Raw genomic sequence first — 25,512 nt, 5'->3', positions numbered from 1 at the left:
CTCTTTTTTTTTGAGGACCAGATATAATATTTTTAAAACTATTTCGAACATCTTACCACCAATTTTAATATATCGTTTTATCCAGTGCAATAAACAATAAAAAATACAACAAGTAGCATGTGGTAAAGAAAAAAAATGTGAGTCTGTCAGTACTCGTCAGTGATGTGGAGAGATGTAACCTCGGTAACGAGAAAATTCATGTGAACTCATGTTGTTCATCGTTCATACTGCAAATAATCTTAAAATACGAACCTCGAAAACAAACTTTAAGTAGAATTCTTTAAAAAAATGCCGAGCTTTATATATATATATATATATATATATATATATATACATACACACACACACACACACACACACACTTTTCAATAAAACATTCGTTTTTCAAGTACCTACCAAAAGTTCTAGACGCGAATCACACTCTTACTTTCTGGGTCCGCCGCTAGAATTCGCTGCCTGAATCGTAAAAGTTGCTTGCCACAATCCTGCACGGATAGCAGCACGGTTCCGATAAAGGACTGGAAAAAATACTAAAGCCCGGCTTTGGACCTGATTTTCGACAAGGAATTTTACTAAAATACTGCCCATATTTTAAAATTCACTAATCAGTTAATACTTTAAAGTTTCCGCACACTTTAGAAGTTTTACTTTTATGGCATTACTAAATTATTAACCTGAAATATTTTAAAACACATATTTTACACTAAGTGTATGTTTCTACATTTGTTTTTGCTTAAACGACTGAAATCTGTCTGTGAATACTTCCTACAGACAAACCTTAACCTTAATAATCTGATTCTATATTATTATATAATATTAATATATTATAATTTTAAAATGTAATTTTTTTTTCACAAACGAGGTTTAAACCACGTCACTTGAGCTATAAAAGCACTCGCTCTACTGCTGTACTACAAAGCCTATTTCATTTAGAATTAAGAACATTTAGTCTTCTATAATGGTGATTAATTAAGTGACGCTGGTGCGAAGACCGTCAGATTTTGACAGTGTTAATGCAATTTAGCAGCTTCACAACAATACTGAAGTATTTTTAAGTGGTCTTAAGTGTATATACGTAGAGAACAGAATTAACTCCTCAAAGGTAGTGACAGTAGGAGTGTTTAAGTAAGTACCGTTTCCACTGACGCTATCCTCACCTTCATACAGACATTATAACATTTTGTAAACCAGAAATAGGTGACAGACATTTCGTTTGAGGACGCAATACTGATTTACACCTAAATTAAAACAAATATGTGTAATAAACAGCCACATTAACAAGCTAAATTTAATTACTCTAAATTGACATTTTTGAAGTTAAGAGACTCTCAGTCTCAGTGGTCCATTTGTATTCGCCTGTTTGCTTGTCATTGTGTTAAAACTAGCCGCAGCGAACCCCATATTTTTACAAGATTGAGAAATACATAATAAAGTGTTATGCTATCTGGAATTATTTTTGAACTAAAAACCGTATAAAGACTTTTGTTCTCTGCATGTGCCCAACATATCACCGGCTTTTTATTTAACTACTTGGAGCTAAAGTCATAAAAAGTCCTTTTTTTAATAGTTTATTACATTTGATTGCATAAACTATTGTCGAATAATATTGTATATCTGTATAATAAACAAAGCTTAAGAGAGAGACAGAACAAAAAATATGTGCAGTTGATTATATGTATGGTTCATGTCTTCACAAAGTGTGTTGATCAGTGTAATTCCACATTACAAATATTAAATAAAATTGTTTTTTATATTTATGTTTTTAAGCTTATCATATATTGAGTATTTGGTTTCCCTGGATAAATTTTAGGTAAACATGTGCTACACTTTCCCTCATAGCACACACCTTTCTACCTGTCTGTATTATAATTACCATACTCTTGCTGTTCACTACAAATTGTATTGTTAATAATATAATAAATACAGCAAAGAATGCTAGTTACGCAGTAACTGAGAAGACAGTCTCTCCACTGTTTCATTGAAGCAAAAAAAAATTAAACCATGGAATCGAATATTCAACAATTTGACTTTATATTATTTTACCGCGCTTATTAATGTGTGCAGTTAGTACTGGAAAGCTATTCCGGGAACGGTTTACAAATAACTTTAACAACTGTGGGTGCTGGGACAACACAAAGCATTAAAGCTCTGTTAAGAATTCGAACCCAGTATTACTGCGAACCCTATTTTGTAATGATACAGTCATTTTCATGTGAATGTTCAAATTTGCAAATATCTGTACATATAATCTTTAAATAAAGTTCACTTCCGATTCCTTTCTGGAAAATCCTTGTCTGTGTTGTATTTTACTGTCACTGAATAACCTCACTGTCGACAAAGATTTAAAACCCATTTTTTATGTGGCTTTAGTATACGTCTGCACAATTAATGTTCACGTGCCCGACGTTTTCGCAAGTGGCCGCAACAAGGCATGCCGAAATATCAATAACATAATTTATGCAAACATGGTGAAAACCCCAAAGGGGCGTTACTAGAGGGGTGCAGACGGGGCTTGCGCCGCATTTGATGAAGAGGGGGGGGGGGGGGGGCTAAACTGGCAGAGTATTTATTACTATAGATATTTACTTGAATATCGTAGTGTTATAACACCAAAAAAAAAAAAAAAAAGTTTGAGGGCAGATGAACTGAATTATTTTGTATTGAAGGATACATACATTTATATCGTCAAATATTAAAAAAAAAATGTAATTTTTCGCACACTATCCAATTTGCGATGTATTAAAAACTAAATGACTGAAAATAAATGTATTTATTTATCATTTAAGTTAAATAAAATATATTTGGAACAGTGGAATTAATATTTGGTGGTGATATAAGGGATTTTGGGAAAGGTAGATGAGTTATTGCCCCGGGTGGTAACTGGTCCAGTTACGTCCCTGTAAACCCAGAAGCCAAGGAGCTGGTACTGACTCTGGCCACGAAGGACTTGGATCTGGACTCGCCGATTTCCCCGAACAAGACTTCCTGCATGACGCCACTGCTCCCGGGCGAGTCGCGGAGGCCAGGATATCCTTCCCCGCCCTGATAAGGGACCGGCCTGACAAGAAGAGGCTACTGTCCTTTGTCCACCAGGACATGCCAGCCCCGTGGATGCGTGCTGCTGTCGTGACGCTGAAGGGTTACTGGGGGGGGGGGATAAATTGAATTAATGCGTGGTAGATTAACAGAGGCCGACCGCTTGAACTAGGAATTGATGTTTGTTCACGCAAAGACACTAGGCAATTATATTCCACAACTTCAAGAATTTTCCCTGAAAGGCTGGCGTTCATATTCAGATCCCCCACTCTCGCCCATGCCGATAGCAAAGAGCTGTCCAGTGGTGATTCCAAAATTGTGTGCGTTAACGCCTACCTCCACTTCCTCCAACACATCCTGCCAGAGCGTCAGAAAATTTGACGCTAGCTGTGAGAAGCAATACGTGGTTTCTGCACAACGACGCGCCATCCCATCTCTCACACGAACTGTGTGACAGCGTCTTAACAACACATTCCCTGCGAGACCGTGAGACGTGGTGGTCCGATCGCTTGACTCCCTCGATGACCAGAACTAACGCCTCAAGGACTTCTCTCTGTGGGGCAATACTACAAGCCACTTCTTCATGAATCGTTACGCCGGTCCACTCAGTTCTGGAATACAAAAACGCAGAACAGCGGCTTGCAAACTTCTGCACGATGTGCCACGACAGCTTACATACTTTGCCACTGCAGTGCCTGAAGATTATTTTGTGAAGGTGAGAATTTTTTGATACCACGAACCAACGCTTGCAACGGAGCGACCTGCGACTCACGTCACCTTCTTCCCACTGCCCTGCTATCGTGTGTCTTCTCAGCCATTAGATGCACGCGAAATTGTTCGCGTCAATTTGACGCACTGTCTTTCCGGACATACATGTGCCTTAACAAAAAATGCTTATTTTAGAATTCCTTTCCACCCATTACCTTTATGCCAAACAATTTCCGGACAGACTTTAAAACAAGTAGAAGTGCGACCAGTTTACGTGCATAACAATTGTAATGCCTATGCCCGCGGCAGAGACCATTCAGATCACGCTAATGACTGACTCCAGTGTGTAAAGGACACTAAACACTACTCTGAGATGTTATTTTAAAACTTACTGAAAAACGTAGTGTCTCTTAGTACGGTCTTAAAAATCGTCATAATGTTGCAGATCTAGTTAACGGAAATGTATAGATTATTCACATAAAAACTGGTCAGCAAAACAAATATACAAATCTAATATTTGTTTTTTTTCCAATATACAGACATTTTAGTCATTTTTTGTAGCTTCGTGATTCAAGGACGATCATCGCTGAAGCTTCACGAAGCGTTCTTCTCCGTTGGAGCCGTTGGAACCCAAAAATGCTATTTCCTTTTGCAAGTGAGGTATGCTGACTTCTTAAACGGAACTTACCATGCTTGTTTTTATTTAAATTGGTCTTAACGACTCATTTACCATGAGAGACGGTACACTCAACAACATAATGAAGGTTATGGGGAAGAGTCAGCCTGAAACTACCCCAGCATTTGTCTGGAGTGATTTCGGGAAAACATGGAGAGCATAAAGCAGGATGTCCTTGCAGGTATGTAAACCAGGATCCTCTGAAATACGAGTCCAGTGTCTGCCATTTGATCAACTCATCCCATTCTTACAGTAAGTTAGCATCGTGCAGTAGTTAGAGTTCAAATCCAAACAATTTAAATATCCCCCTGTGGCCGCGTGGAATCACTTCCGGTACAACTAAAACAATGAAATAAACCACGATGCAATATTCCGAGAGTTCACTTTCGGGGTGGAGAAGGATTGATTGCGATTGTGTTGATGTCTCTGGATGGTTTTTTTTTGATGTGTAAACATCCCAGCTCTCAGTGTACGGCATTCGGTAGGAGTAATTTCGTGAATGGGACGGAAGTCGCATGGAACAGAAATGTGTAACCACAGTGCTGCCATCTGTGGCGGATGGCGTGCAATAAAAATCACAAAGAAAAAGTAAAACGTTAAAGTATTAACGGTTTAATAGATTTTTACAACGTGGGCCCTATATTAATAAAATTTCTAGTCGAAAATTAGGTCCAGATCCGTGGGTTAAATTTTTTTAATTTTTGTTTTTTTCGCTTTTATTGGATCCGTTTCATTATACCTATAGTTCATAATTTCGCTCTGCAAATCGAATGATTCTATAGACGACGTAGCTGTTCCGATAGCGAATTCCAGCGGTGGGTGTGGAAATTACGTGTGGTTCGCGTACAGAAACGTAGTTTAAAACACAATTTGCGTATTTTTTTCACGTTCGGCATTATTTAAAGAATTCTACGTTAAATTTCGTGTCCGAGTTTCGTTTTATAAGTGTATTTACATCATGAGAAAAGACTGGCTCACATTTTTTTTTCAGCTTTTTCACTTAATTGTTTTGTTGTTTGTTTTTTTTCTCGATCTTTTTTCATAAAAAATGTATTACTGCATTTCCCCCCCCCCCCCCCCCTTTTGCAGTGGTGCAAGTGCAGATTTAGTAGAAGTACAAAAGTGATGAATTTACAGCAAAAATAAATAAGTGATGGTCGTCAGTGCGTCCGCGAAGGCGTGTGGCGTGTGGCGTGTGGCGTGTGGCGCCTACCTCGTTGATGCGGGCCGGCCACGACTGCGACAGGAACCTGGAGCGCCGGAAGTCGGGCCGCGGCAGTCCGCGCAGTCTGCGCGTGCGCTGGGCGTGCTTCAACATGGCGGCCGGCTCGGGCGGCAGTCCGCCAGCGGGAGTCCTCCTGGCGAGCACACGGCAAGTCGAGGCCACTGTCCAGATCCCTGCCGGTGCAGACCCTTTACTTCCACGGCTCTCAGGCCGTCAAAGGATATCCCAATTGCTTGCACGCTAACAAATAATTACCACAGTTTTTTTTTTTTTGCGTTTACAAATGTTTAACCAACTATTTACGTTTAATGTGTCATTTAGGCTACAGGACCCTTGGAATTTGCTTTCGTGATGATTTGGCCGGCCATCAACTACAATGATTCGGGTTACAAAATCAAAAAACAGAGAAAATTTATGTGCAAACACTTCCATCACAAAATCTCTGTTAAAGCTTTTTTCCCCAAAACTGGTGAACGTTAAAGTGATTCTGTACTCTTAACTAAAAACTAAAAAAAAATTGTCGCTGGAAGTATAGAATATGGAATCTCAATATTTTTTGTCCAGTCACAAACTTGATTTAGGCTTGCCAAGCAAACCTGACAATCCAACCCTAACTCAAGCTTTATGAGAGTTGGGAAAGTGGTAATGGATAGCTTTATACGAGATTGCCATCGTAATCTTGCAGCAAGCTGATCATTTGGGAACTAGCAAGATTAATTTGACATGGATGCTGCAACTTATTCTGCTATCGGGAAGCTGAACCCTGAAACATGCATATCGAATTGAAAATTGGAAAACATGGAGTACAATGAAAATGCTAAATACAGCTGACTCCACATGCTTTGCAGTAATTTTCATTATTTTAATTTACCTTAAACGATTTTCTGCAATTCGTCTCTTTTGCGGTGTTCTTAAATTATTTATTTGATTTTTGCAGTAAACTAATCACGCGGTGACATTCAAACTAAACTTAATCTAAACCTACAATTACAACGTGAACACATCAATGCACTTGCCTTACCCAGGTTTCGAACCCAGAATACGTCACACCGAAGATGGCTCTTTGACCAACTGCGCTACGTAAAAGTTCGGGGATGGCACTTCCCACGAGAAGCCAGAAAGAAAAATATTTTTCCTGTCTACAGTGCTAGTAGGGAACATTTTCAGGATTCAAGTTAATATAAAATTCAATTTGTGTATTCGGAAAGTAACACTGTGTAAGCTAGCTGATCAACATTTTCTGGAGTTTGGCAAGCTCAGCATTGATATTTGTGTTCTGTTGTTAGTTTCCTTGTTTTACCACCAGGAAATTGTGGTTACATTATCCCGTTTATTTTATCACTGTAGATATGTTATTATTAAGTGTGATTCTCATGGAAATTGAAGAATAGCTAACAAAAAACTTCTTCACGAAAATTATTGCACTTATTCTTAAAATGGGCATGAAAAAATTGTTGCAGCTAAATTAAAATTTCATGATGTCTATAATGAAACGTCCTTATTTCCTAGATTATCCTAGCTGTTTTTTTCTCTCTGAAATCGAGTTGCCTGACTTTAAAGTACACTTTTTTCTTAAAAGCTAACAAAAAACTTCTTCACGAAAATTATTGCACTTATTCTTAAAATGGGCATGAAAAAATTGTTGCAGATAAATTAAAATTTCATGATGTCTATAATGAAACGTCCTTATTTCCTAGATTATCCTAGCTGTTTTTTTCTCTCTGAAATCGAGTTGCCTGACTTTAATGTGCTAAGAGATCATTCATTGATTACATATGGGTTCCGAGAGGGAGGTGGAGGGATTAAAATCCATTCATACGTAATATTTTACTATGCATCGAAATTCGCCTGCACGGAAAAAAACATTTTGGTAACGTAAGAGTGTTTCAAATCTAGTCGTTCATTATGTTACGCAAAGTAGTCCTCGTTTGTAATTTTTTGACTGATTTGTTTCCTTACTTTAAAATCCTTCCTTTACTATAATACACATTTTTCAAAGACAAAGAAATAATTTTTTAATAAAAATATGTTTCATTTATGTAAAATAATAATGTTTTTTTTTAGTGAAAATTAACCTCTTCTAACGGCATTTAACTATTTGAAGCATTTTAAGGAAACTCTAGATAAATCTTATGTAAGAAGGGGGTGGAGAATGTCCGATAAATCTTATGTGTCCCTATATGGGTGTGTTGGAGAGGATGGCCAAAATGGCCAAAATCCTCCTTACGTAATTAATGAACGGCCCCTAATCTGCAATTTCCCTAATTGTGATTTACATCACGTCTACACTCGTTAACTTCCAGTTTTATGAGCTATAGCAAGAAATCTGAGTTGTGCTTAAATTAGTTTTGCCTAACTGTATATGTATACCTTAACGGCTTTTCACCTGTCTACGCTTTGCCTAACTCCACTATGCCCCAACATATTCATATTTATTATTACTCGAGATATCCACGCTCCTACATAGCCCTACCGTGTAATATAAAACCTCTCGAGTCTTTTTGCCTGGGACATCATCTTTCTAATGATGTGCGTGAAGGAAAGTAACGGAGAAATTCGTGTTTGTTTTAATCCTGTGCCAGTTTGCTAGTTGTTTCAAATTATAAGATAAATATATATTATAGGATTTAGAGTTATTTAACTTTAAAAAATAGCATGATTCTTTTTTATAAGTATCAGTTCAGCATATAGTTATCTCAATAAAAATAATTCTTGACAGATTAATTAATCAAATAATGGCAAATAAATTTGGTATCTATACAAACTTAATTTTAAAGTAATCACTTGAAGTCAGTAGGAGCTGTACTTATGCACTAGACTCACATTATTTAGAATACAGATTCTAAACCTGATGTGGCAATCCTGATTTATGATTATAAACATATTAATATATATTTCAGTTTATTTGAAAGTATGCAAATACTCAGATACATAAAGTTAATCATAAATAATATTTCCTTATAAAGAGAATTATGGTTTTGCTGAAGAATCTAGAGAAAAATACGGTTGTTAAGCATAGGAGTGAACAATATTATATTCTACTAACTAGCCCAGCCACTAACAGCTATGATACCGACTCAGCTCTCACAAAACAGGTACAAAAAAAAAACCCTTGCCACATGAGTATGACACATCAATGATAGCGGGTATTTAGGACCTACAAATGAGCAAATATTCACCGCAAAGAAGAGAAAACATTATGTAGATCATCATGTACACTTAGAGTCAAGAGCACGCAGAAGCACAGAAGAGCAGTCTGTAGATCCATTTAGTCACTTGACACTTGTCTAGCTGTATTCAGAAAAGTATTCATGGATATTTTTTAATCTGATATCTAAATGAGTAGGAGATTTAAAGATCAGTGATTTGCAAGAAATTAAACGTGCAGTGTTTTTTTATTACAACATGGGCGTTTTAGCATATCACCTTTAAGTTAATAAAACAATGCAAAAAATCTAAAAATAATCGCCATCGCTTCCATGCTGTTCAAGAATTTTGATATTGGAACCAACTTTTAAATAGAGTTATCTTTAATGTTGAGACTTATATTACAAAACGCAACTTCCGATTACTGTTTGTGCCTACCCTCGTTTTACCCGAACTGCGATTCCTCTAATTGCGATTCCCCTAACTGCGTATTCTGATTTATTCCTAAAACAAATCTACTAAGATAAGTAAGAAAGTAGATTTTACCTATCTTCGTTTTGCCGAACTTATTTTTCTTAACGGATTTGCTTCTAAAATGTAATCATAATCATTTTAATATTCCTAAACTAGATTCTCATAATTTATTTCTTTTAAGGGGTTTGCCTTTATTATAAAAAAAAATATTTATGATTGAATTGGATTAACTACAAACAAAATAAAGAAATTTATTAATTTTAAAGAAAAGTAAAATTTGAAGCTTTACTATATTAAATTTGCCTGATATCAGAGAAAATATATTTAAAAACTGACAAATTATTTTTTTTAATTTCGCCAACATTGTTTTTTATGTACAGCTATTGGAAAATATATGTTCAGAATATATTTTAATACTTGTTAGAAACTATTAAATGTAAAGATTATGTACGTGCGTGAAATTAGTGGAAGAAAAAAACTATTGTAAACGGCTAGTTACATTATTCGAATCACAAATTATTTTATAATTTGTTTTTCTTCTTTTGTTTTTTATGAATGCTTGTTTGTTTATTACGGCATTACTCGAAATATTTCATTCAAACAATTTTTTTTTTCCTTTCTCTACTGCAGTCGTGTGTGACCGCCAACACTGTTTTATTCCGAACCTTAATCGAAACCGCAATCTACATTTTAATATTATCTCTGTGGTATTTTTTGTGTATTGTTATTAATGCGTTCTTCCGGGCTTAAAGAGGCAAATGTGTAGCTAATACAAATAGCTAAATATCCTTAAAACTTTATATTATTGGTGTTAATCTTAATGTTGTTGCATGTATATAAACATACTAGCTAATAATCCCGTGGCTTCACTCGCAAAGTTTTGAGTATTGCTAAAATCTTACCATTAAAAAAAAATTCTGTGATTAATTCCAAACATGTTTACTGAATAAATGGATTCATAAAATATTTATTTCATAACATAACTGTTTGAGAATGATATTTTTGGAGTAGTTATGCGTAGGTCCTTTTTTGGTACGATTAACTATTTTAATTTAAAACTTATGTTATAGATTGTTCGAAGATATATTTTACCTTGGTGAAATCACACCTCCTTTTCATTTCATAAGGTAGACAATTTAAAAAAAAATCTTTAACTTACACTTAAATTATTTTAACAAAGTTTATGTCATCTTTTACACTGAAACTTTCATTTACTGTGGTTAAGGATATTCTTAGAATTATTAAATAATTTCACCTTATTACAAACACCTCCCATTATTTAAGGATACATATTTGATAAAATCACATCTTTATTTGAAATATAAAATACAGATATCGGCTGAAAAAATACAATTCGTAACTCTGTGTGCTTTTTGTTTATTTTTAATTTCTGACCCTTAGCTCTAGTAAATTCGGAAGTATGCCTTTTTTTCTTTACTCCTAACGTTATCCCTTTACACACCTTAGGGGGAATGAATCTTGCCTTTAATTTAAAAAAAAAAATTAGGTTATCATTTTTACCATTTAAATTACATAAAACATTATTAGTTTTGGAGATACGATTTTTAAAAATAAATTAAAACTTACCCCGTTATCACCCATTAAATCACGAATTTTTATAAACGCATAATATAAGCAATACATAACTTAAGATGCAGTTTTTTTTTGTTTCATACATCTAATTCTAATTGAATAGGAAATATTCAATTTTTATTTATTTATTTTTGTTTTAAAAACACACCTACCCCTTTTACCAACCTTAGAGTTTGAATAAAGCTAAATAGTAGAACAGTGGTTGATAGTTTTCGTATAGGCTATTTTATTTTATTTTATTGCACTTCATTAAATTTAAAGTTTAAATCAATTATCTTAAAACCATATTCACCCTTTTTTCACAACTTATGGCTGGAATTTTGCAAAATGGTAAAATTGTAGTTGGTAGTTTTCGTATGTTTATTGGTAGACAAAATAGTTTACTATACTTAATAATTGTATTAGAAGTTTCGATTATTAATCGAAATTTACTTACCCTTTTTTAATTATTATGGGTTGAATATCGCAAAATATAAATTGTTTTTAGTAGTATGTTTATTATTGGTACACAATACCACTTACTCCTCTTTATTAAATTTGAAGACATAATTAATATTCTTAAAAACATACTTTTTCTAAGCTTAAGGGTCGACTTTCGCCAAATATACAAATTGTGGTTCATAGTTTTTTTATGTTTAGTATTGTACCCAGAATAATTTATTACACTTAATTAAGTTAGGAGATATAAATAATAATCTTAAAAACATACATATTTTTTAAACCTTAAGGATTGAATTTTGTAAAATGTAAAAAATTTATGGTTGGTAGTTTTCGTGTGATAAGTATTGGTACCCAATATCATTAATTACATTTAATTATCTTCGGAGATAAAATTATTAAACTTTAATATATACTTACCCCTTTTTCACGCATTAAGGGTTAATTTTCGGAAATACAAAATTTGTGGTTGTAAGTTTTTGTATGTTTATTATTGGTTCCAAAATCATCCATCACGCCTAATTAAATTCGGATATATAAATATTAACTTTTTAAACCTACTTACCCCTTTATCAACCCTTAGGAGTTGAAATATGGAAACTATAGAAATTGCCGTTAATATTTTATTAGTTTCAAAGATATAATTAATCATCGTAGAACCATATTTAAAACTTTTCACTCTGTAAGGTTGTATTAAGACATAGCCTGATCTCTAATTTAGCTGAAGAGCTTATCATTAAAAAAAAAAACTTCATCAAAATCCGTCCAGTAATTTTTGATTGATGCTCGAACAAACAAACAGACAAAAAAATTAAAAACTATATTTTTAAATTCTTAATAATGTAAATAGCCATGTGCAATAATTTTTTTTTATCATTTCGTAAAATGTACAGACTTTTTGCCTCGAACAGTTTTATTATTTTATAGATATAGTTTCATAAGATGATTTTATAAATTTCGATACCATAAAGTTTATTTTTATTAGGAGCGCAGAAGGGGTGGAACCAATATTCATGATACTGGCGTACTCAAGAGGACAAGCAGTGGTATACCCACATAGGTTGGCAGTCGAGCACTAACGAGGACAGACAGTGGTGGACCCATGTAGATGGGCAGTGAGTATCAGAGAGGGCGGACAGTGGCTTACCTACGAGGACAGCCCGTTGTGGGAACTACGTGGATGGGCAGTCTAGTACCAACGAGGACAGACAGTGGTTGACCCATGTAGATGGACAGTCGAGTATCAGAGAGGGCGGACAGTGGCTTACCTACGAGGAAAGCTCGTGATGGGACCTACGTGGATGGGCAGTCTACTACCAACGAGGACAGACAGTGGTTGACCCATGTAGATGGGCAGTCGAGTAACAGAAAGGGCGGACAGTGGCTTACCTACGAGGACAGCCCGTTATGGGAATTACGTGGATGGGCAGTCTAGTACCAATGATAACGGGCAGTAGCGTACCCACAAAGCGGAGCAGAGGTGGACTTAGTAGCGTTTCAGTCAGTCACTGACTATTACGATATATCTCAATAAATGCTGTTTTAATAGCTAACGTAGGTACTCTGAAAAAGCACTATGTATATTTCGCCTCATTCACGCCACATTAGGAAAAGTGTGAGAGTGTTCTCCCGGTAGCCTGCCGTAGCGAAGCACGAGTACATTAGCTAGGAGATCATATTTCCGAAGAAACTCGAGTGGGAGTTAAGAAACAGAGCACGAATAACGTGTAATGTTTATTTTGAACTATTCAATGTATGTAGCCAAACTAGCTTACTTCATGCAGACATCACGATAATGATTATTCTGTAACAACTTCAGAAGAAATGGCTGGAACTAATTACAAATATATTTCAGTAAATAAATTGACTCAAAAGTGTTCAGGTAAAAGTCTATATAAAGCTTCATTCACTACAAAACTATTCATTGTTGGAATTTTGAGTGTGGGATGTATGTGAACCAGCATATTTATAATGTAGATTACGCGTACCAATTCCTTATTTCCTATATTTGAAGTCTATTTGAATAAGTTATAAACCTTATAACACTACACTCACCTCCTCCACTCAATTAGGTAGCGAACTTTTAAATAGGTAAAACAAGTACGTATTTTTTTCTTATGTAGGATATATCAATATAAACTTAAATTTCAAGTTTAATTTTATTGGATTTTTAACATAAATTCGGAAATAATATTTTTTTTCAATCCAAAATGTGTATACACCCATGGGGTGGCATTCCGTAAAATGTAAAAACATTACTTGTATTTTGTTATTTATTAATCGTAACCAACATCTTACCCCCTACTTTATTGGCTTCTGAGTAATGATATTTTTTTCATTATGAAACAAAACTCACTCCCCCTTTTTCATATCCTAAATGATTAAATTAAAAGTATAGAAACATAATTTTATAAATCTGTATGCTTTTTTGTTCATGCTTAATTTATTATTTCTTGCTCTTGTAGATTCTAAGGTGTACATCTTACTTCTTGTAACCAAATAAACATTTTATGACCTTTAAGGTTTGAAATTTAAAAATATATAGTAAAATATATTGCAGTGTATGGTACGTTATTATTCGTACCTAGGATCTTACCTCTCACGACTTGTTGTTCATGCATAAAGTTCCTTACATATATTTCTCTAGAAGAATCGCAAGAGCGACTTTCTTCTTAAAACAAATGTTACCCTTTTCAAACTGTTAGGGGAGAAATTTTGCAAAAACCCTTAATGATCGAATGTCGAAAAATGAAAAATAATGCAATTAAAAACACTTTACGTAGGCATTTTATTCGCACTCCCGCTGTAGTAGGAACGTTGTATGATTTTTTTTTTAATAAAAGCAAACTACTACTTTTTCACCTCTTAGAATTTTAGTTACCAAAAATGGTAAAACGGAGTTGGTAGTTTTGGTAACTATGTTTACTCTTCATGCCCAATAGATTTACTTTGCCTTTTTATATATCATTTTTTATAAAACCATACTTACTCCCTTTTTACCTTCTTTGGGGTGTAATTTTGGAATTATATATAGCCCAGGGCTTAAGTTTGTCAAATACGTTACTAATAAAATTGTTCCATCAAAATCCGTTCGGTAATTTTTGAGTGATGCCATGACAAACAGACAAGCAAACAAAAAAACAAACAAAATAAATAAAGTGATGTATTAGTGTTACAATAACGTAAATAGCCTTTCCAATAGTTTTTAAATTTTGTTATTAGTATAAATTAAAGAAAAGTGTAAATGTGAAATATGGAATTGTTTATATTTTAATGAAATAGGTACGTGTTTCACAATTATTTTACAGTATTCGGTCTCGTGAACTTAAAAGGAGGTAAGTTTGATTTTATCATGGTGAAAAATATTTCCCATAACTTTATGTGGGTATTACAAAATAGTCACTCATTATCTATATTATCAATAAACAGGCATACGCACAACCACTTTCGAAATTCTTACCTTAAATGGGTTTGTTATTACTTAAATATTTATATACATCTGATTTGATTGTGCGTGCTACTGTAGTAACAAACATTTGAAATTAACCGCATAGTGTTTTTCTGGCGAGCGAAGCCATTAGTGGTTAGCTACTTAAAATATAAATTTTTTTTAACTAACTTTTCAAAGAATGATTTAAAATTGACAACGAATTCATCTGATAGCCCAATAAAACCAAAATTTATTCAACACTTTACACGAAAGTAAATCACTTAATATATATGCACATACTAGTTTTAAATTTACATAAATATATTCCAATAAATACTTATCTCACAACTTTAATCAGCACAGAGACTCGAATTTTTAAGTTAATTTCGTGTAATACGTAAAATATTATATATTATTTTTGAAATGACACATTTTTTTCTTATTGTCAATAAAAGCTTAGAATCTTTAAAACTATTTTTATGTGCAACTTTATGCATGACATGTCGAATTTAACGGTTTAAAATATACTACAGAGCGAGTTAGTTTATAAATATGCTATATCTATATACAAAATTTTAAAAATACGTTCAAAATCTTAAATCTCCGAAAGTTCTTCAACGATTGCTTTGAAATTTTGACACAACGTTGCATTTGAATACGCGCGCGTGTTTTTATTTACCTATACTTGTGACAGGTTAAAAAGATAGATAAAAACTAATTTAGGTTAAAAACATCGATTTTTAATATATTTTCAAAGCTGTAGAATGACATACGGAGAGATATAGGTATATAGAGGAGATAGAAAGATATAGAGGGCGATATATATATATATATATATATATATATATATACAGAGTTATACATAGAGAGAGATAGACGCTTTCTAGGTGTGTACCTACTTCAAACAAATTAGAAAAAAAAAAACAGATTTAGGGATTGCAACGCATGCCGGGAATTAGCTAGTGTTTTATAACATACGTTTGTTATAATTTATTTAACTGAAATGGAACATGCTATTTCTAATTCCGAGCTGGTAAAGACGAAGCAGATGGATGTGCTGTGGTGGCCGGCTCACCGCTCACTCGGCGAGGCTGCTGGTGCTCAGAGGAGGAGACGCAGGCGCTGACCTCCCCGGGTGGTGGTCGCCGGCGCAGCGGCGCGCCGCTTCTGCCGCCTCGGGAGCCCCGCGCCGGAACAGCGCCTTCCGGCCCGCCACATCCGGGGGAAGTCCCGCCATCGCCACTCCTCTCCTGCAGCGCTGCTCGTCGGCCGCCCCGCGAACTACCGCCGGGCGGCGCGGCATCTCGCCCCCGCGTCCTCTTCCTCCCGCGACTCACGACATGCTCCTCGGAGGTAACCTGTGGAGTGGTCTGTGGTGCGGCGGGCGTTTCCGTGCGCCGGTGGGTTTCCTCGTGGTACTCCCGTTAGGTACTCTTCATCCGTGCCCTATTAATGACCTCGAAGTCGAAGACATGTTAAGCTCTATCATTTTAATGTCACATTAAGGTCATTTTTCCAAACAATCACTAGAATACCATAGTGTAAGTACTATATACTTGGTGTATCTTTTCTTTGCATCAGGCAAATATTATATGTTTTGACTCTTGGTTATTATTTTTTTAGTAGAATGTATCATAAATTTAAGCAGAATTCCTCTTTTAAGTTATGGCAGTTTTCCATTATGGCACTTTTCCATCGCCTCCGTCAAAACAGGAGGAAAAGTGCCATAATGGAAAACTACAATTTAATTTTTTTTCACAAATCATCGTAATAAAAATACAGTGATGCTCCCTATAACACATTTTTGGAAACATTTGTTTCTACTAGTGCGCGATCTACGCAGTGATTTGTGATTGCAACTATGGCAGTCAGAAGTTTTAACTGTAGGCATTAAAGTTAACCTAAGAAACAGCTAGAGGGTTGACAGCGCTACCTACCGAGTAGCCTATTCTATATACTACTTAGAGAGCAATGCTGCTGTACTCATTCCATGGAGTGTATAAGAAAATAAGGCAGAATTCCGTCTCGTTATGGCAGTTTTCCGTTATGGTACTTTTTCGCCTTTTTCGAAGAGACCAGGCGGAATTCAATCATTATGGAAGTTTTCCAGTATGGCAGTTTTCCGCGCTCCCGTTTTCTTGAAAATTTTGCTTTGAATAGCCAGTAGCATAGGCGTACCCAGAGGGGGTGTTTTGGGGGTTCAACCCCCCCCCCCCACCTGAAATATTGCAGTGGTTGGTTCATGATAGGTCAGTCTAATTCTCAAATCGCTGTTATTGGTCTATGGAATAATTAGTTCAACTCTACTTTGATTATGTTTTAGATTTGCTTAGTAGAATTGGGCATTGAGTAACAGTAGTGATTGCGACCTAATGTCAAACAAAGCTCTATAAAAGTATTAAAACGTGGGGGGGGAGGGGGATGGGACGTTTTTTGGTCGTTTTGTCAAGTCAGGTACTTTCATTTAAATACTGTACATCTGTACGTATAACACGAAGAAAAAGTTTGATTATCGCAAGGTGCGTAATTTTAAACGACTGTTACAAACATTGAAAAGATTAAATGTAAATTTCTCGCTTCAGATGAAAGGGACCTCGTTGAGTGCAACGTGGTGTGAAGTTGTGTTTGAGTCAGTAGCTTAATGGCTTCAACTCAATGTGTAGGTGTTTTTAGCGAAAATTGTAATAGAACAATATTATTTTATATATACTATATAATATACTAGCTGCCCGACCCAGCTTCGCACGGCTTTACTAATGGGGAAAAAATGAGACTAAATATCCCATTTACAGTAATAATAAATGAAATAAAATGCAATTAATTTCGACAAAAATTTATTACAATGCTTTATAATGTACCGGAGAGAAAACGAGTAGCACTGATGGTTTTCCGATTCTCGAGCTCGCAACGTACAATTGATGTACCCGTACTTCGCTACGGTAGTCTACAGGCAGAACACTTGCGCCGCTCATTATACATGCCCCTCCTTGTGGGTACGCCACTGCTGCACCTCGAATAGAAAAAAAATAAAAGCAATGCTTGTTGCCATAGAGACGCAGAAGGCATAAACAATGCAAAATCTCGCTGTCCCACTGTTGCCCGGGCTTAACCACCTTTGGGAGTTGATTTTCGGAAAACGTCATCCTGCATAACATGAGGAACATTACTGTCAAGTTCAAGTCTGTAGGATATAAAATTGAAAAAAAAGGGCAATTTTTGATATTTAAAGTCCCCGTAAAATTTCAACGGTGATGACTGCACTAACAGTGAATTAGTTGTTGCCATAGAGACGAATGAAGCATCAACAAAGCAACAGCCGTTGCCATGGTGATTTTTTACCAAAAACTGGAATTTTGATATTTTACACCCCCAAAACTCCCTTTAAGAGCTGATTTTCGGATAATCATATCTTAGTGAGCATCTACATACATCACAAAATGAGTAACTATGCTAAGTTTCAATCGGTTGAAAGATTTCATGAGTCAGTCAGTGGTATTTCGCACAAATATATTTTTATATTAAAATAATTTTACATAAAATAATTAAATCTATACAGAAATATGCCTCGAATTGGAAAAAAAATCGATCTAAGCGATGCCTGTTGCTAAGAAGACGCAGAAGGCATAAACAATGCAAAATCCCGTTGTCATGAAGATGGAGTACCCACTGTTGCCAGTGCTTAACCACCCTTGGGAGCTGATTTTCGGAAAATGCTGTTATTAATCGAAACAAAATGTAGCCTATATATAAAGTTGGACAAAGTTACAAATATTTGTGCGAAATTTCATTAAAATCAATGCAGTAGTTTCGGAAATTAGCCCGGACAAACATCGTGAAACGAGATTTTTATATATAAAGATTTAATTCTGTTTTGCTACACTTGAATTGTAAAGCTTGAATTACAACAGCCCGTCGCATCCGTCTGTCATCGGTTCGTCCGTCAGCCGCCAAGCGATATACAACTTCACTTCACTTCACTGCTTGGACTTTGGCCTTGAGCGGTATCCGTTTAGCCAGAAATATCAATATCAATAATCTTTTATCGCAAGTGTATATTTTGAATAAGTCTCAATTTTACTCCCATGCCTTACCGAGACTCGATCCCAGAACCTCTCCCACCATAAGCCGGTGTGCATCCGACTACGCTACGGAGGTCGGCTGGCGATTTACAACACTCCGCTCGTCCGTCATAATATTTCTCCATGTCAATGCTGACAACTGTTGAGAAAACTGAACAATTTGGGGGAAAAATCATCATATGTAATTATATTACTTAAACAATTATGTAAAGTAAGTTCTTGAAACTCATTAAACTCAGTGTTTTTTTTTTTTTCGGTATGTATTTTCACATTTCCAGAGTAACAATACGTAATTATAATACTTCAGTGACTTAGACCATTTTTGTTTCAAAAAATAGCTTTCGAAATGTGTCGAAACGTAAGCTAATAAATGATTTTGGAATCAGCTAAACAATTAAACAAACTTTAATACATTTTAATATAATATTTTATATGCAAACACCTAGAAGACATTAGGAGGTTATAGGTTCATCCGTTCACCTGTCAAAAGTATAAAGTTACCAAGCTTTAGACGGACGAGTGGATGACATTTTTCAGTCCATCTTATTGGGTGCAGGTCACGTAATTGACAGACGGATGACGGATGGACAGGCTATTGTAATTCCGGCCATAGTTGCTAACACCCTTACAATTATACACCAATTATTCTATTGTCATGCCGTCAACTTATTAGGAATAAGTTTGTAAAGTGTGTACGTAAATTCGTTAAGTTAACTAATTATTTTTATATTTTTATATATACATATATCTTTTTGGGGGGTTTTGTATGTATTTTAATATTGTAATGTGAACTTGCTTAAGTTAATTGAAAGAAAAATTACGTACAAATTACATATCAACAATAGCCCAGGTAAAAAATTAAATTTGAGACTATTCTATTTATTTACTCACGAAATAATTAATTTTTGGTGTTTATGCAGTTTTTATTAAAAATCTGAAAGAACAGCCCCCGAAAAAAATTCCTGGGTACGCATATGGCCAGTAGTAGCATAGCTTGATAGGTCCGAGTGCAGGAGAATGGTATCGGTGGGGGTGTCCGCCATCTTTGATGATCTTAACCTTTGATCTTTACATTGACTCTGGCAGCCATTTTGGACCCGCCATTTTGAAATCGAACATCTCGCTCCCTGAACTTTGCCATTTTCATTACACTCGCCATATTTAGTATGTATATTATCATTCCATTTTTCGTTACGGTAGCCATCTTGGATTCTATAACATTTCAATTTTCGTTATGGCCGCCATATTTTAGTCATCTGCTGGAGGCCACCTCCTGGATGGCATAACAACCATCTTGGTTTCTTTCTAATCTGCTGGAGGACGCCATCTTGGATACCATAATATTGGTTTCTGCTTTTAGTTTCTAGAGAGCGCCAGCATCGCTGTCTCAGGCACATGCCAATACCTGACAATTTTATTGTAGTCCTTATTGACATATTAAATTTAATTTTTTTATACAAAATACATTGACACTGCGGTGGTTGCGACCATGACAGCTCGGACCTCTTGAGTTGGAAAAATGTGCCTTTGACTGCACAGCCATCGAGACACTTACCAAACCGAGAATTAATTAGGGTACATTAGTAACACATATTCAGACATGTAATTTATTTTTAATTTGAAGGAATAGTAGCCAGTTCATGACCGAACTGACATATTTTATCTTAAATACTCGTTACTAGGAGCGCTATTTAACACACGCCAGCTCATAGAGAGTGCTGCCACCATCTTTTTTCTTCTTCAGTAATTGATACAAGGAACGCTAGTGTCACATAGTACAAACACCGCTGCTACATTGCAGTGTCGCCATATTGATTTAATGTTTCCTGCTAGAGTGCAGTAATTATTTATTGCCAGGGCACCCTACCATCTTGTCGGCCACATTGGCCGCCAACTTGCAAATATGTTATTTTTAAGCTATAAAATCGGGAAATATTCTAAAAATCATAAAAAAATCACTGGTTAAAATAATGATTGATTCGATCGATTCATATTCTCAGTTCAATCCTTGAATGATGCAAATGTTAATCAGGGCCTGATTAACCCTTAGGCTAATTAGGCTGCAACCTAGGGCGCGAGGATCGGAGGGGGGGGGGGCGGAAATCGTGTCTTTGCATGCACTATTAATCTAGCATCATTGCATCTATCCTACATATTTCAACCAGACCGAGACAAAACACTAAAACGAAATGCGCTGTGAACTGAAAAAGCTTGGGACTACCTGATTTTAGCAATAAATTTTGAAATTTTAAAAATCGCGCGTAAAACAAACACTGATTTGTCACTCGAATCGGTCGGTGGTCGAGTGAGTGAGTGAGCTGGCAACAGCGTAGCTCGCCGTGCGCGATGAAACACATTATCTCCCCGGTGCTTAATAGTTAGTATACTTTGCCGCGCTTCATTCATTTGTCTTATCTCTTTCGTTAATCGTCGTTCGCCCGTCATACCACGCGCTCGAGTATATTCGGTTTTTGGTGATTGATATTTATCGTCCTTTCCTTAGTGTTTCCGTGTTTTTTTAAGACTATGAGTGGTAGTTCGATAGTAAAAAAGCCAAGTGGAGCAGAATACAGGGAAAAAAGCAAAAGAAAATGAAAAGAAGATAAAAAACATTTTAAAACATAGGTACTCGTAAACTAGAAACATTTTTTACGAGCTTTGCAGAAAGGAACAAAACGGTGACGAATGCTGCACTATCGCCAGCGATTTCTTGCCCTGGTCCCTCTACCACGGACTGTTCTTACGTTTCTCCGTCCAACACTAGCCATATAGTAGCGACGACGCCGACGATCTACAATGAAGACAAAATTCTAATAGAAGAAAAGCCATATATTCCGTCAAGTGACCCTGCATTGTGGCAAGTAAACGATGAATTTCGAGATTATATTGTTAAAAAAGGACTGCAACAAAAAAAATTAGATTTTTCCAGATCAGAAAGGCAGTATAAAATGAAAAAAATGTTTCTATCTAAAAATATTTTTTAGATAAAGCTTAAATGGCGAAATTGTGTATACTCAAAATCCACAGGTCACGTGTTTTGTGGTCCTTGCAAATTATATGGAGGAACACCCGTATTTGCCAAAAGTGGATTTAATGACTGGAAAAATTCTAACTCAATAACTGATCATGTCAATTCTCCGGATCATCGTAAATGTTTGGGACAATATGTATGTAGAGGATAACTTTTACAACGATTGGATACCCAAATAGTCAAACAATATAATGAAGAAATAACTTATTGGCGAAATGTATCACTACGTGTAATAGAAACAATTAAGTTTTTAGCTTCTCGTGGGCTTCCATTTCACGGTCAAAATGAAATTATTGGATCTGCACTAAACTGAAATTTTCTTGGCTGTATTGAGCTTATATATAAATTTGATCCTTTCATGGCTGAGCATTTGGTGAAATATGGACAAAACGGAAGAGGTTCTCCATCGTACTTGTCATCCTCCATAATCGATGAATTTATTTTACTTCTCGCTGACGAAGTTCGACTTTCGATTATAGGAGAAATAAAAAAAAATATTATTCGATTAGCATTGATTCTACTCCAGATATTTCACATACCGATCAGTTTACATTTATAATTCGTTATATTTTGCCTGACGGAGAACCTTTCGAACGCTTTGTCACATTTTTACCCAATTGCGGTCATAAAGGTGAAGACATGGAGAAGGCTGTTCTTGCGACAATTGATAAAACTTTGGAACTTAATATTAAAGACTGTCCTGGCCAAAGTTATGATTATGCTAGCAATATGTCTGGTCAATACAAAGGTCTTCAGTCAAGAATTAAAGTTGTAAATCCTCTGTCTACTTTTGTTCCTTGTGCAGCGCATTCTCTCCAACTCGTGGGATCGGCTGCCGCGGAAAGTAGTGACAAGTCAATTGCTTTTTTTTTTTTACACTGGAACAACAAATATTCAATTTTTTTTTCTGGATCTACAAGCAGATGGCAAATTTTGTTATCCAAATCGGATGATGAATCGACGGTACTAAAAAATCTGTCAAAAACTCGGATTACGCGAGCAGATGCAAGCAAAGCCTTATACAGTTCATACAAACAAGTTCTGGAAGCATTAAACTCTATTTGTGGAGATGAAAATCAAAGTAAAGAGACCAAAATAGAAGCAAAAGCAGTATTAGAAAAAATGAAAACTCTAGAAATTACAATAATGTTGTGCTTTTGGAACTCTGTGCTCGTAAAGTTTCAAATCGTTAGTGCACAGCTACAAGCAAGTTCTGTTGATTTATCTAACGTTGTTACTCTTTATGAGACATTACATGCTTATCTTGATTCGTTGCGTGACGAAAAAGAGTTCGAAAATTTTGAATCAGAGGCAATCAAGAGATGTGAAGTGACCACATACAAAAAAGATGTAAGAAGAAGAAGAAAGAAACCAAATTTTCATTTTGATAAAGTTAAAACGGGGCACATTGAGTTATAAGGGAGACGATCTTTCATCGTTAATAATTATGCAGCTATTGATTGTCTTAAAGTGCACTTAAACTACCGGCAAATTATTTATAATACATTTAAAAAAAAGTTTGATTTCTCTCAGAAACTGCATGAACTAGACGACAGTGAATTTATTAGAAGCAAAGCAAAGGATTTAAAACAACTATATGCCACTGATTTAGAAGAAACCTTTGCAGAAGAATGCGTCCATTTGGCGCAGTTTTTAAAATCTGACACCGAAGCCGAGCATTCTATTTCTGCCAGAACCCCAAAGGGTTTGATGCAGTTTATAAAAAGTTTTAATATTTCATGCATGTTCCCGAATGTGGAGATAATATTAAGAATTTTTTGACAATGAGTGTTACCAACTGCAGCGGCGAAAGGTCTTTTTCAGCACTTAAAAGAGTAAAAAATTACTTGCGCTCCACACTCCGCCAGCAAAAACTTGCAGCGCTCTAGCTAATGTAGGTACATAGAAAGTTATTTTTTTAGAAACTATTAAATTTGAAAAAATTGTGGAAAGATTTGCAAACGCTAAAGCACGAAAAAGGACTTTTGTATAAGCTAATAATAATTACTTAATTACTATAATTTTCAAATAAATCAATCAGTTGCAAAAAATGTTTCACTAGTATGATGCCTCTCGTCTTTTTTAAAGTTAACAACAAAAGTGTAAATATTTAAAAAATACTTAAAGTCGAAGCAATTTCACACACTAGATGACCACACTCATGGTCAATGGCCGCAACAACTAAGTTGTCTATAGAAACTAAGCCAATACAAGTCATGCGGCCAAACACGACATGGATTTGGTTTTCTACTTGGTAGCCTGCAGTCACTTGTCATGATTTTGGTCGTATAATGCGTGAGATGCTTTGTCTTTATGTAATTACATACAGTTAAAAATATGGTTTGCCACCCTAAGGTTGAATGTCGTGCAGATTAAAGGACGTTAGTTTCGCTTGCAGATCGATCTGAAAACTTTTATAGGTAGTATGAACCATGTTAAAATTTTCACACTAGTAAACAAAGTCAAAACTAATATACCTTTTAAGCCGACCATAACACACACGCCTGGCGGGGGTGCGTCCTCATAATTAGCCTAGGGCGGTCAGAACTCTTGATCAGTCGCTGATGTTAATTTTAGGTAAAAAAATATAATTTAATTAAAATTCTTTTAAAAAATAATAGGTTCAAGAAATAAAACAAAATTACAAATATATTTTTTACATAATTTATACTTTACAACAAGAACAAAAAATAAAAAAAATCACTAGCATTTCTGTATTTCTACAATTTTCTTAGAGTACAAAGCCGGTCCTTTACATGTCTTGACATTTATTTTCAGAGCAGTTACACATGACAGTTATCATCACATTTTTCAAACAGCATAGAGTTCTCAATTTCGTTAAAAGGACAGTGGTATTTTTCATGATGCTTTGCATGTTTTATGCATACAAATGTCTTGCCTCAGAATATACAGTTTGATTCAGATGAATGCGCAACCAGTCTGTCACAATTCCTAGTGTCTCTTTTTAATCTTCTGTACTGTATTAACTGACTACAACACCTATTGCACTGATATTTAAAGCGTATCGAGTTATTATAACAATCGTGTATTACATAATCACGAATTTTCAATTTTTTGATGTTGTCATAGTACATACAGTCAGGTGATGGAACACCATTAGTTGCAGCATCCTTTATCTATGTCACTGACACTGTTGACATCCATTGTTCTAATCTGAAGACACTGCAAGAGTTAAAATCTTCTGCTCTGCTGGAACAGTAGGTCCAACTGTTGACTCCATTGCCAACAGAATCTGCCACCGTTGTTACCATTGGGAACTCTGGAACTGTCAGGAACGTTGTCATCGGGGTCTGCGTTGTTTTTGGTAAACCTTCTATCCAGGTCGACATTAATGATGGTAATGATGCCATCGAGTTCTCAAGAATTCCCACATACCGGATTAAAATGGGAGATTAGTCAAACAAGACGATACGCACTGAACCACAGCCAGGGGTGTACTAAGTCTCTCATCGTCCAGTCCTAACTTATACACTCACAGCAAATGGCGTGAGACGCGGGTCAAAACAACCACCAGTTTAATTTTTACAAACAGGTTCTTGCTTGCACTTAACTGACCTAGTGCAGATTTCATAATGGCGATTTAGACTATCTAGCTATGAAATTAGTTTACCATATGTGATGCAATGAAATAGTATTCTTTGTGCAATATTACGA

The 25,512-nt window shown here is 35.5% G+C and overlaps 1 protein-coding gene across 5 annotated transcripts in view; it reads right to left on the bottom strand.

The window, feature by feature from the left end:
* The window catches only part of LOC134527952 (rap guanine nucleotide exchange factor 2-like), an 80,760-nt gene extending 64,849 nt beyond the window's left edge, over nt 1-15,911 (bottom strand). For all 5 annotated transcript variants that reach the window (XR_010074323.1, XM_063361041.1, XM_063361043.1 and 2 more), the window contains exons 1-2: nt 15,803-15,911; nt 5,634-5,778 (exon numbers count right to left, since the gene is read on the bottom strand). Coding sequence is in view for 4 of the 5 variants with exons in the window: in XM_063361041.1 (XP_063217111.1) it covers nt 5,634-5,738 (105 nt within the window). In the remaining variant the exon portion in view is untranslated. The remainder of the gene's footprint in view (nt 1-5,633; nt 5,779-15,802) is intronic.
* Between the last annotated feature and the right edge of the window lie 9,601 nt (nt 15,912-25,512).

Source organism: Bacillus rossius, chromosome 1, assembly GCF_032445375.1.
Source record: "Bacillus rossius redtenbacheri isolate Brsri chromosome 1, Brsri_v3, whole genome shotgun sequence".
NCBI classification, from domain to species: domain Eukaryota; kingdom Metazoa; phylum Arthropoda; class Insecta; order Phasmatodea; family Bacillidae; genus Bacillus; species Bacillus rossius.
Note: the sequence above shows the minus strand (reverse complement) of the source record. Positions and strands in the feature narration are given on the sequence as shown.